The sequence below is a fragment of the Trematomus bernacchii genome, unplaced genomic scaffold (assembly GCF_902827165.1).
Source record: "Trematomus bernacchii unplaced genomic scaffold, fTreBer1.1, whole genome shotgun sequence".
Classification (NCBI taxonomy): Eukaryota; Metazoa; Chordata; class Actinopteri; order Perciformes; family Nototheniidae; genus Trematomus; species Trematomus bernacchii.
In genome coordinates, this window is record NW_022987313.1 from 9624984 (window position 1) to 9639310 (window position 14327).

Sequence of the window (14327 nt, forward strand, 5' to 3'; positions counted from 1 at the left end):
GTCAACAGACCACCATCAGTACCAGCTAATGTATTGCCAGGCAGCGACCACATTTGCTCATAAATCTTGTATTCTTGCACCTCAGGGGAGTCAAAAATTAACCATCTATTATGTCTGCAAAGGCTAGAATTTGCAACTGAAACCATCGCACCCTACTTGAATGATTGAATAAGCTTCCTAGAAAGGGACTGGCCATGCTTTTTGATCTAATATCCGCTCAACATATTTCAAAGCGAAGTGGTGTCCTTTTCTGTTTTCATTTCCGGCTGAATGCTATCTGTGTGTGACAGCTGGATGTCATTTAGCAAGGGGTTTTGAAGGCAATGGGACTTACATCACTATTGTCTAGTTATTTCCTATGGTGAAAGCACTTCTCGGACCAGGGCTTAGGATATTCCAATCGTAACCTATGTATAAAATATCATACAGAAGTGTAAAGAATAATCATTAAAAAAAGAAGGGAACATCTTGCATTTACTGTCTCACCATCACACTGAAGTTTGCTGTTGTAAAACCTAGAAAATGAGGATTGTTTTTGAAAGGCAGGACCCTGATGACCTTGCATGATTGCGATAAAGCTCTAGAAAGCTTTAACATTGATTGCAAAAAAGGCCATGACCTGGTTTGTACAAACATTTGGCAACTGCAGTCTTCCTTGTAATGCAAGTGCATTTATAATGAATAGATACTGATGCGCAAAAAGTTAATGATAAAAACTAAAACCCTTTTTCCTGTCATTGAGCCTGAATGTCCTACTTTAGCTCAAGGAGATCATAGTTTAGCAACAACAGCATTATTTGGCCAGAAGAGAGGATTAAACTTATCACAGTGTGACCCCAAAGCTGATCTGGTGCTTTTCCCAAAAAGAATGTAATAGGACAGCCCTCTTTGAAAATGTAAACACATGACCAGTGTTGAGCAGGGATGCATTACTGAGTGCTATGTGATGGAGGAGTAATCACATGTTTGCCTTATTAGTAATACCACACTGTAAAATGATACTCCTGCACTCAAAATCATACTCAAGTTAAAGTATAAGTATCATCAAAATATAATACTCAAGTAAAACCCATTTGAGATTCATGTATTTCATAATACTATATTAAAATGAACAATGCATCACTTCAATGTTGTAGCTGATTATGGTGGCGACATTTTATTACGTTATTGCTGGGTAGCTTACCCTATAGTAGTCCGGCAGTGGCTCAGTCAGTAGGGACCTGGACTGTGAGCTCTAGGGTCGCTGGTTCAAGCCCCCGACCAGACCTAAATATTGAGTGTGGACTGGTACTTGGAGAGGTCCCAGTTCACCTGGTGCCCTTGAGCAAGGCTGTATTAATAGTCTAAATCTATCATAAGTTACCATATAAATGCAGTGGAGTGAAAAGTAAGATATTTTCCCCCCAAAATGTAATGGATAAGAAGTATTAAAATGCATATCATTCATGAACAAATATCTTAAAATGGTACTTAAGTAAATGTACTTAGTTACATGCCACATCTGCTATCTTATGTGACATTTTATGAGATGGATTGCTTTCTCTGACACTGAACATCTGATGTTGGCACTTCACTGATGATGAACACAGGCATTAAAGTGAGGCTCTCACAGGTTAACAGCAGACGGGTGTAAGCTGTTTGGTGCGGGGGCTGAAGCTCTGCAGGTGCACTGAGAGAATACTATTTTTCTCATAGGTGTACTGAAGAAAAGACATCAGTAATATATGCAATGTTCAGCATTTACAAAGAAGCATGAACCGATGATCCCCAAGCACAGGACAAATAAATATAGCGTTTCCAGGTCGATGCATTTGTTTGAAGTTCTGGCTCTAAAAGATCCAGGCTATATTCAAGCCTGCGCTCCTTACTGGAAACAAATCACACATATATGAATGTGTATGTGGTCCTTCCTTGCTGCCAGCTGTGCCTCCCCCAGCGTGGGAATAACCATGTTATCCCCTTCTCGTGTTACCACCCCACAGCGGCATCACCACCTCTTTGTCTGTGGCCGATGATTATTACAAACTTAAAAAGCTTCACCACTCTCTTCCTACTGTCATTTCCGTTAACGAAGACCAACTTCCAACTAATGCAAATGTAGCGGTGTGAAATTCAAAGCCGGGTGTATCGGATTGTCTTAATTAACTAGTCTCAAGCAACCTGACACGTGTAAGTGGTTGAGAAGGAAGGTGAGATTAATAAAGGTTTCACGCTCTGGTGGAGGATAGAGGATACGTGATTTAGAGGAGTGGAATCTGAACAACACAAACCACATAAACTGCTGATAGAACTCACCGCCAGACTGAAATGTAAATGCAGGTTCAATCTTCAATAAAATGAGCTAAGAAAAGACAAAAGTCCAAGTTCTGAGGTTTCCCTCTCACTTTGATGAAAGTAATCACGGCTTTGTTATGGATTTGTCCTCTCTGCCGTGTGAGTTATTGACAGAGCAATTGGAGTGGAAATGTCGGTACACAGCAAGGACTCCTGCAAGGACGTTGCTATTATTTCCAAGGCGAGGTAGAAGAAAGAGGAAAATGTGCCACTTGATTATCCAACTCACTCACGTAGTGTCAAACAGTCCGGCCTCCATAACGTCACAAATTCAGTATGAAATCTCCTGGCGCACCGGAGGATAACACTGTCACTTTTGACAAATGGCCTGCTTAGAACATTCACGACAGCAGCAGCGGCGGCGGCGGTGACTAAAGCAGACAAACACACAAGGGCATTGCAGTCATTTGTACAATTCATTTCTAAAGGTTGGGGAGTCGTAGTGACAGAGTAAAGCTCAACGATGGTCTCCTAAGAGTCAAGGGGGGGGCTCTGATGTAAAATAAGTGGTTCGGGGGTGCAGGTCCATGCTATGGAGTGGTCTGATCTCTCTCTCTGAGGGCTGTTCAGTTGGACTAGCTGACCGTAGTGATTACCATTGGAGGCCTTGGTGACTCATCCCAGCCTCAGCCTCAGCCCAGAGACAATTACAGCCCCACTCCACACACACACTCCATCATTACCTGTAGTTCAACAGTGCACAGCTGACACTCTCTATCTGTCTACCGCTCATCTGAGTCAGACCTTCTATTCCTATGAACCTATCAGACGGAACAAACGGGGGGGGTTGGCAGATGGGGCCACGATTACCGTACATTTGTTCATCAGCGTATTCTATTTACATTCTTCATTGTGTGACCATATGTACTACTGCTTTGTCTTTGTCAGAGGTAATTAAAAAAACGTTCGAATGTCATGTGTCTTTTGTTTTTCAATTTCCCTTTATATTCTAGAGTAGATAGAGAGAGCGGCCTAATGAGGCATTCAAAGATTAAAAAGTGAAATATCTTGTAATCGGGTAAGTGGCGCACAGCTTTTGTTCTTCAGAGAACCATACTTCCTCATCTGTATTCAGCATATTGAGGACATTTTCTTCACCGGCTGCCCGCCAACACTATGATAAACTGTACCACCAAGAAAAAGAAACTGTCAGCAATGACACAATACTCCTTTTTCTTTGATTAGCAGTGTAGTCAGAGGGAAAATGGGACAAGGGGAGGAACATTTCTAGACAAGATCCCCTGAGGTTTGAACATGTCGGAGTTGCAACAGAAATTGAAGCATGATGAAAATAGAGTTGTAACAGAGGGACATTTGAACAGATATGGCTCTGTTGTAAGATGTAGGCATGTATCTGAAAAGTGTCACTTCCCTAAAGGTGAAACATCTACAATGGGGATATTTGTCTCTGATCATAATTGTATTTCTTTTAAATGTTCCTTTTAAGTTGATGCGAGACAAATGAACCATTTGTCCCTGCATCCTTAATGTCAATCAACTATTATGATGTTATCAGCCTTATGACTCATTCTGAGCATACGCTGCACCCACAAATGATTTAGTTAGTCTTTTTAGTGACCTTTCCTCATCAGCCTTGGATCTTCTAGGTATCTACTAAGCAGATGTCACCTCTGATGTCGGGGTCATATTCAGTGGTTCTCTTTTCTCTGTTGGCAAAATCAATCCAGTCCAATTGTGGCTCAGTGTGAGCAAAGTCCATACATTGTAGGACTGCCCTTTGTGTCCCTTTCGAAACCCAAATGTCAACACGCTGACTTATTTTAACTAACGAACGTACGTTACATAACTTCAATAAGCATGATCTTTTCCTGAACCTAACCAAGTTGTTTTCTTTCAATTCACAACGTTATACACCGCTATGCCTTTCGACTACTTTCAACTTTGTTTAATCTTTAATATTACATTACATTGCATTTAGCGGACGCTTTTATCCAAAGCGACTTACAATAAGTGCATTCGACCAACAAGATACAAACTTGAAGAAAACAGAATCATATAAGTACATCAGGTTTCATAGAGCCAAAACATTTCAAGTGCTACTCAACTGGCTTTAGATAAGCCAGTCCTTTGTTAGTATATAAGTGCTTTGTTAGTCATTTTATTGCTCAAAGTGGAGTCGAAAGAGATGAGTTTTCAGTCTGCGCCGGAAGATGTGTAAACTTTCTGCTGTCCTGATGTCAATGGGGAGCTCATTCCACCATTTTGGAGCCAGGATAGCAAACCGACGTGTTTTTGCTGATGGGAACTTGGGTCCCACTCGCAGTGCGGGTGCAGCGAGCCGTTTGGCCGATGCAGAGTGGAGTGCACGTGCTGGGGTGTAATATCATCATTATATTTGCTTTAATCCCTTTTTTCTCTTCTTGTATTGATTCCCTTTTGACAGGAATTTTCAGAAAGGTGCTGTCTAGCTATATAAATATTGTTACAGTTAATGAATGAATTTAAGAAGTGCAACAACCAAGTGGGACAGTAAAAGCTTGTTCTCCAATTAGACCCAATTACTTATTGTGTGTGTCAGCAGTACCGCAGGGCTACAGTTTGATCAGAAAGTCACTGCTGTCAAATTGTCAGCGTGTCCCCGCAAGGCACCGGGGACAAGCGGCTTTTAACACACTAATGTCAAAGCTGCTTCCGATAACCCAGTAAATTAGTATTTACTGCGCATGATGACACAAGTTTATTCTTGATTAGCATCATCAGCAAACTTGGCACCAGTTTCCTGGATGATATCAGACATCATCCCGAAGATAGCTAATGGAAACTTTATCGGATGTGGAAATCCTCTTAGTAATTATATCCGTGTTTATAGTATTTTCAATCTGCTCGGTAGGAGTGAAGTGATGGTGAGGTTATTCAGAGTACAGTGGGAGGCATTTAAGGCGGACTCCATCCATGGTGAGATTTAAAGCAATCCTTTTCAGCATGCGATAAGTGGCAGGCTCAGAAGAGTTTGGAGGGCATTTAGAAACTGGACACACAGTGGAGGGACAAAGCCACCCATTAACATCACCCAATGCATGCATATGCCCCGTCAGTCTCAATATGAACAGCATGAAACACTGGCTGCATTATTAACAGTGCTCCTTTAAGAGCACACGGTCAGCAATGCCTAAACAGGGAGGCAGACCAGGAGAGGCACTGGCACAGGGAGGACTTTCCTCACTGGAGAAAAGCCTTTTATTTCAGACACAGCGATTCTCCATGGATGAGGTGAATAATCCTGTCAACACAGTGGGAGTGTGGGGCTGCCAAAAACACTGTGAATTATTATCCAATTATGATTTGTATTTCCGTGCACTTCCAGGGTTTTCATGTGTTGGTCCTTGTGCTGAACTGGAAAGAAGAGACAGGCCAACACATTAAAACACACAGGAGTTGGTTATATAAGAGATAGAGCGCTACACTGGTACTGTTGTTTTATCTTATTGACCCAACGAGGAAAAGCAACCCACACTGGCACTTAGCATACAGGCGCACACAGGCTTCAGCGTGACCCTGACAGTTCAGCCCATACCGTATAAAGGCTGCGGTGGTGCAAGTGGAGACGGTGTTGAAACGGTCATACATGATAAAGCACTGGGACAACTGGCCCCTACAGCTGCAGGAGTGCTTATCCAGAGCGTTCGGCTGGACTGCGCTATCTTAAGTGCACACAGGGAATGGCGAGTGGTGGCCCATAGACACCTCGGATGGGAGGTGAGTCTTACAAGGGGAGAGATAGACCCTCCATGGGCCCCAGGGGTGCTTCAGAACGTTAGGAGAGTGCGACTCTTGGGGCGTCAGCAGAAAAACAGCAGGCAGACTTCCTTTTGACCTGCAGAACTGGAGCGATTCAGTCCTCTCGGCCCTTTAGACCCGACCAGCTGTCAGTCCCTGCTGTGGCAGGCGAACGGATGATGTGGGAAGTTGCTGTTAACAGTCATTTCATCTTTTCCTGCCACTCAAGGGAGATGCTGTCCGGTAGTGTGATAGTTGTTATTTCATACATTTTGCCAGTATGTCCATATATCATCCGCACTCTAGGAGAGGAGGCAGCTCTGTCGGCGTCACGTCTTTAAATCATCATAAACCCAACCAGCTGACAGTTCCTGATGTGGACAGCGTGCGAGGTTAAGGTTGGCAGCGACAGTCATTTCTTCTTCTCCCATCACTCAGGCTGTGTAAGGTTCAACATCTATTCAGTCTGAAGGAATGATATGACCATAGGTGTGATAAGTTGTGTCAGTGGCCTCATAGCTTCTGCCAGAAATCACTGTCATCTATCACAGCCCTTTAATGTTAATGCAAAGGTCTGTCCTACTGCTTTAGAAGCTGTATTTAAATAAGGTCTTATAAGCCATGCAATCCATATCCCTTGTATCTTCCACCTTTAGTCCTCCTCTTTTAACCTTTAGTAGCAGATATATGGCTAAAAATACCAAGTGATGATAAAAAATGTGCTGGATATGAATACATTAATGGGGGAAATATGATGTCTCTGCGGACCAGATATTTTTCTAAAGATAGAAAGCTTGAAATGAGATTCAATTATTAATCGAGAAGAAGCAGACGTAAGAGTGAAAAAGGAAATAGTGCGGGGATAAAAAAAAAAAAGACAAAGTAATAAGAGATATTACTAATAAGACTAGCATCTCTACTTTTATCAGCATGCCAACATGCTAATAATAACAACATACCAATGTTGGATCGTATTTTCCCATAGTTTAGCATGTTGGCATGCTAGCATTTGCTAATTCACTTTACATAGAAAGCTCAGGAGGTTGGCCACTGATCAGAGGGCTGTGGGTTCAATGTCCTGCACACATGTTGAAGTGTCCTTGGGCAATTCACTGAAACCCAGATTGCTTAAAACAATTGCTGTGTAAAAACAAGCCATTTACAGTTGACCAATGATAAAGCACAATTGAACCACTCTATCCTACTACCACCATCAATGTAAGAAAGCATCTTGGGTTAGCCAAAGCGTGCAGATTTGATAAGAAAACAACAAGCATGTTCACAGTCACAAACAAATCCTCCCGTACAGCAACCCAAGCAGGACATAACACCTTGAACGTATGAAGTAAGAAAATGCCAGCCACCTTCAGAATATCAAAACAACAGACGCTGCCATCTCAAAATCCTTGACCATGGCTAAAATGTGATATATCTTACAGATTTTGCAAAAATAATTACCAACAGAGAAAATCTAGTGTGTTGAGCCAGAACTTAACACAATTGAAATTGTAAACCAATCTGTACTCTCTGCTAATAGAGTGCTGAAGCTTACAAACACCCAAATTGGCCGATGGCACCAAAAAAGCCTTTGAACCTCTTTGTAGGGTTTATGACTAATATTCACCCACTGATATCTGCTAAGACTTATCTCAATGAAAGTTTGTCTGACTGTACAGCTCATACTGTATTATGGCTGTAATACCAGCCTTCAGGTAGAGTTGACTGCTAAGAATTATCCAGTCAAACATTTAATGACCTGAATAAAAGGAAGAGGGTAAATTCTTATCTCTCCGTGGGTATGACTATGATGTGCTTTGGTCCTTCGGCAACAATTACCTGCGTGTGTCAAAAACCAGGCAACCATCGCTGCACGGAACAACCACATGTCTTGGCCCCCAAGTCATAGAGGGGAAGAGGGGGAAGAGACACACACACACTGAGGAATGCTAGTTGTTATCTATTAATAGTTTGTAAGCTTTAGCCCATAACAGCAGTGACTCTCTTCCGAGCTTAATTGCATTTCCCATTAAAGCAGTGCTACTCATTATGGTTTGAGCATATTTTGTATGTGTCCCTTGGTGCCAATCCAATTCATCTACAAGGCCATGTTTTGTCTGCCAAGCATGCCAACCATAACGAAGAAAAACACAACAACTGGAACAGCATTAAAGCAGCTTTAGGCTTGTGTATGAGTTCCTGTGTGCGTGAGTGCGTGCGTGCATGCGTGTGTGCATTTACATTCTGTGTGCATCCTACCTCTGCCGACCAAAAGTTCTTGAGGCAAAAAGACGTCCTGCAGGTATTGGATTGTTTTGCTTCACTTCCTCTTTTAGTGGGAGTAGAGAGACAAAGCAAGATAGTACTGCCCCCCCCCCCCCCCCCCCCCCCCTCCCTCTCTTCTCCCTGGCTCTCAGCCTCCCTAATGGCATCACATTCACATTCATCTAACTGCCCACACAGTTAACTTCTGCAACAGATATGGCAATAACAGTAAAGGTATTTTAACCCTTTACTCTATACGTTTAATAAAAGGTCCTGCCATCACGTTGAACATTGTTATACCTTGACTACACTTGCCTTTGTGTTCCTTGCAGTGCGCTGCTGATGTCTTCCAGCTGACAGCGGCTCAGGCCCTTGGGATGAAGCTGCCAGTGTTTTCCCAGGCGGCTGAGCATATTGGTGGCCATCTGCCTCTCTGCATGCAGCGCCTTCACACTGCGCCAGCCTGACCACCCACAGAGTCCAGAGGCGAGGGGCGCTCTACCCGCAAAGACCCAGCACCTCTTCAACGTTTGGCCTCTTTTACATCTTAGTGGGCAGCACTGAGGTTAAATATGAGAAACTACACCAAGGCTGTATAACAGGGGTGTCAAACTCAAGGCCCTCAAGAGCTTGCAAAGAATATAATATACACTACAATTGGCGTAATTGTTGAATATTTGCTTTCAATTATTTGCCCTAGACTTCTGCTTTCAGACGTAGTTATTTATGGAGTTATTACCAGAACTGATAACAATCCAATGCAGAGCCAATAATGTAATATAATACATTATTTTATATTTATTATATATTTATATAGTCTTAAAGATACAACCGGCCCTTTGAGTGCAACCATAATGCTGATGTGGCCCGCCATGAAATTGAGTTTGACACCCCTGCTGTATATTAAAGGTAGGGTAGGTAAGTTTGAGAAACCGGCTCGAGATCGCTAGAATACACAACCGGAGAAAATCTGCCACTTCCTTATAGAGCCCCTCCTCCAACACACACAAACGCGCACATGACCAATGAGGGCACGAGATAAGTTTGTGCACAGATGGAAGGCTGACAGGCAGGTAGGCCATCCAGTTATTTTAGCCGGGCCAGCTAAAATGATTGGTCGTGCTTTTTACAGTATTACGGCTTCCACAGATGACATTTTCTTATGGATTTTTTGTCAAAGCACTTAAGATATTCATTGCTATCGGGAAGTTAAGAGCATTCCATGGAATATAACAAAAAGTGTATCTCGAGCCGGTTTCTCAAACTACCTTTAAGGCAAATAGTTGGTGTCAAATAATGATTTCTTCGAAGATGAAAAAAGCTTTTGCTTAACAAGCTACACAGCCTACTCAGCTCTCTCCCTCAAAAGCTTTTGCAAAGCACAAAGGGTCAGGGAACTGCTGTCACTCTGAGAATCATCTGTCTGTTGTCACCGAGTATGACTAAATCATGAAATGATGAATATTTCCTCAGGCAACATCCTGACAAGCAGAAACTAGCCTCTTAAACGCATTGCCTCCAGGCATGTGTAGCGTTACATAATGAAGCTCTGCCATGAAACCTATGAATATACCCAGTTTTACATGCTGTGTGTTCTCTCTGCAGCCTGACAGCTTCTTACAATAGCCTACATGGAGGATAATGACAAAACTGAATAAACAATGAATGAATGTAGAACAGGCACAAAAAACAGACCCACAAGAAGAACAAAAATGACTTTGACAGCAATGTGACGCCTGTCATGAAATCAGAGCTTCAGTGAGAAAAGCCATTTGTCTCATGACGGACATACTTCATATTTGCTTATTGATTATTTTTCCTGGCAGAGACTTTAAGAGCCTGAAAATGCCCACTGCTACCTAACAACTTGAGTATTTACAGTAGGCAAGTGAATTGCTACTGGCAATGCACTTCCACTACATTTCATGCTGCCAACTGCTGACGTGTGACACTCACTTCAGGAGTAGGTGGAGAGACTTATCAAATCTCCTGAGTACAAAGATGGTCCCGACAGTTTTTCTGGGTCAGCTGCAGACTGGAGGTGTTTATTAGAAAGATGAAGGTTTAAAGGTTGTCAACAAGCTATACTCCACGGTGAAACAGAGTTAACGACATGCCTGAAAGAGACATTTTACCACTGACGCATTCGCTGTCAACAATTATTTCACATCCTCTTTTGCCCATCCCTTCACTAATCCGTTTACCTTGCTATATAAACGGACAATGATGAGAAGTAGGATGAAACAACACAATTGGGATCTGTCAACAGCAGCCTGCTTATAGAATATTTGTAAACCATGCTTGGGGATCGCAGTGGATCTGGTGGATTCATTCTAATCAAAAGAAGTTTCTTTTTAAAACTGAGCTGTCAGGGTATACTGGAAGAGAAATAACGAGCTATTCGTAAGTTGAGGAGGAATAACCGCCCCCTCATTGGCCATTCTCAATCCCGACCCTTGAGAACCAACCACTTCCTCCTAGCCGAACATCCACGTAATTAGCCACCAATACGGCTCCCTCTCGCCAATCAAACAGTAGCTATTGGAAGTGAGCGCCATGGGATGAGGTAATTACCCTCGACACTGAAAGGACCTCTCACTGCCCAAACCCTTTACTGAGGGTGAGAGCTTATTAAAACAGTCATTGGCTGGAGTTTTCCAGACTAGTGATGGTACAGCACAGTGGTTGGAATATGTCCTGAAGGACTGAGAGAGAGGAAGCTTGTTTAAATCCGGTTGAAAGAGAGGCTTCCTGACACCTGAGGTAGATACACACTGATGCGGACCAGTGAGCTGTCAGGAGCCTGTCTACGGGTCATTGCGCGCAGCCAATGTTTCTCCATTCATTGAGCCAAATACTGTATCACAAACGCACAGAGCAGCCTTACCTTTCTGTAGACGATCATATTGGGAGAGTCCTCCTCTGGATCGCTGGTGCCCACACCTCCCTGGTCTTTGGAACCCTCCGCCATTTTCACTCAGTCCTGTAGAAGAAATAGATGGAGCACATGAAAACAGCATCCATTGGACGGATGAACACAGAATGACGGTTCGATAAACATCAGTCAGCATTTCTATTTATCCCAGCAACTAAAATTGTTTCAGCTTTTATCATCATGACATTCATCTGCCAGAATGTGTGCTTCTGTCTCGGGAAGGAGACGCCTGTCACAGTCGGGACAGATAAGAGAGCTAAGGCAGGCCGGTGGAGGCTGAATATTAACTAAGCTGCAAAGTCAAATCTTGAACACACAATACAGCAGTGATGCCCAACCAGGAATACTTGTGAGGAGCAGTAACCATGAAATATTGTTGAGTAGCTTGAACTCTAAAATATATAGCTAAAACATATCACATTTTTAAGATAGCTGTAAAACCTGAACACTCAGTTTAAATGTGCTTGCATGGGAAGAGAAGTCTAAAGAGTTAGTAATAGAACAGTTGAAATATGGCTTAAAGTATGGCTAAATACATAGCTATATAACTAAACGGTTAGAATAGATCACTTTAGCAAAAAGTCATCCATGTAGTAAAAATAATTAATTGAGGCAGGTGGATAAAAAGTAATAGTCCAAATGCAAACTTGTCCAGAGTGACAGTTTATTAATGCATCAGAGATTAACCTTGACTGTTTAAAAAGAAATAGGATTTAATTTAAGAAAACAATTTTTAGAAAACGAAAACCACAACAACTGAAAGTGGACCTTGAGCGAGATCTACAAAAACAATCCCTCAATTGATTCAATTTTACAAGGCTTAACACACAACAGTACAGATCAACTCCAATACATAATAGGCTATTTGTTGCTACACCCTTCCACCAAGGTTCATGAGAAAAAGTTGTTTTTTCTTCACAATCAAACCAACGGTATATAGGTAATTATCAACTGTTATGACACTGACTTACTTGTAATGTAATCAGTGTCATAACACCCTATTTAAAATGACCTCAAATGAACACAGGTTGTGAAACACTGCAGAACATGACTGTATCGGCCCAGGGGAGTCGGGATGGCAGTAATTATGTATACAGGCACAGATGTGTGCCGACAACACAGAGTCCATGTGGCTGTGAGGAGATGAGTCATCCCTATTTACCAAAAGAAAAACTGATGTTAACATGAGTGAACCCCAACCCCCTAAATAGTTTAACTGTGGTCAATGCGAGCCACTGTGTTCTTTTTAAACTAAGCATTAGTAAGTGTTGACTCCATTAGCTGCAATCATATGATGGTAACCTCTGACCTGCCTGCACTCCCCACATTAACCCCACCCCAGGCTTCCTGCTCTGAAAGCTGCTGTTAAGGGATTTATTTACAACCCCTACAGTCCCCATCACTTTCCCTTGACTGTCTCCCCTCTGCCTCCCTCCCTCCCTCCCTCAATCTCTCAGGAGATTTAATTCTGCTTAACTAAGGATTTCCATAACCGACGCTGACGACTGGGCTTCAGACGCTTTAGCCCCAGCTACCCTTTGCAACCGAAGAATAAATGGGTTAAACCATTTATGAGTTCTTAAATCGTGCCGAGGAAAGATGGTTGAGGGGGTGGATTACACAGTTCGACACATTGATAATTTTCTCTACTTATAAAACATAAAGTGTGAGTAGATAATGCTGCCAAGAAAGAAATAATCACACGACTCACACTGGGCCTCACTCTTCACAGCTATTTGTGTTTGGGAATGAACCTTGATGAGCTATCGATGCCAGAAAGCACATAGGAAGCAGATAGCAATTTATGACAGGCACACATGAGCGGGCACAGAATGAAACCTTCATACATTAACTGAATTAGTAACACCGCATCTTGCCAAGGGTTGGCTTCTAGCAAGGGATTTGGAGTAGTTGAATTATGTAATTGCAGCCGTACAATGTTACAAGTCTGAACAACCGCAGATAATGGCTGTTTGAGGAGGGGAAATGAAAATGTGTTCAAATTCAGCGCACTACCGGCGTGAACGACATCAGACGTGTAAGGTGGCTTTGTCACCACAGTTGAACACTTTAATATATTAGAGCACGGAGCATGGTGATGCGCATGAGTGAATGAGTAATTATTGGCTCTCTCCTTACTGTTTGTTATTGCCACCAGAAGTGCGGAGGGCAGCACTCCCCATTGGCTAACACGTCTGTGCTCTTTTTAGAGTCTGAGCACATTAGACAGCTCTGTCCGTCTCAGGGGCTGCAAAGAACGGCGGGTGGTACAGATTGCATAGCACTTGCTTAAAGAAAACAATAGCGAGCCTACCCTTGTGGATAGGAAGCTGTAATTCTAGAGAACAACTTCCTCCCAAATGAGCTGCACAAGCATGCATAGCAAACTCCACAGAGAGGCCTGTCCGAGATGTTAATTGAAAGCTTGTGTCAAAGTGGAATGGATGGACAACCAGAGTGCAGTACAGGTGTGTGTGTGTGTGCACATGCACAACCTCAAATCCAAGCAAACACCAATTTACGAGGAGACAAACACAAAAGGACACTGCACACACACACACGTATTCACGGGACAGAACATCCAGCAACAGCTCAAATAAACAAGCAAATAGAGGCTTAGACAGACTGCCAAAGAGTTCACACACCCAGAGCCATGCTGTGATAGTCCCAACACCATGTTCAATCTGCTAGTGCGAGCCAAGTGCAATGCAACATCTGTGACACCTTGAAGCATTCATTACCTTAGATACAAAATAATGCCTGGTCCACTCGGCTCCCCCGGCTGGCTCCCCCTTAGCAACAAGCAGCAGGCAGGTTCATGGTATAATTGGCAGAGGGGAGAAAAGGGGATGAAGAAGACAGGGTGATGAAAGCAGTGAAGCAGCGAGAGAGAGTGAGAGAGAGAGGGAGAGAAGCTGGCCGATCACTGCAGTATTCCTCTATTCCTCCTCCTCTTCTTCCTCTTCTCTCTTCACCAGTCCTGCCTTGCCCCGGCAGTTCAGGAGATCCTCACATGTGTGCACCTCGTTCATCCCCCCTCTCCCTCTGTCTGCATGTG

The 14327-nt window shown here is 43.0% G+C and overlaps 1 protein-coding gene across 5 annotated transcripts in view; it reads right to left on the reverse strand.

The window, feature by feature from the left end:
- Nucleotides 1-14327, reverse strand: part of LOC117478213 (regulator of G-protein signaling 6-like) — a 39929-nt gene extending 25602 nt beyond the window's left edge. For 4 of the 5 annotated variants that reach the window (XM_034125197.1, XM_034125178.1, XM_034125161.1 and 1 more), the window contains exons 1-2: nucleotides 14011-14327; nucleotides 11222-11317 (exon numbers count right to left, since the gene is read on the reverse strand). In XM_034125197.1, coding sequence (XP_033981088.1) covers nucleotides 11222-11305 — 84 coding nt within the window. In that variant the 5' untranslated portion in view covers nucleotides 11306-11317; nucleotides 14011-14327. Of the gene's footprint in view, nucleotides 1-11221; nucleotides 11318-13408; nucleotides 13611-14010 lie in introns of those variants that run through there. The other variant, XM_034125170.1, reaches the window with a different exon arrangement.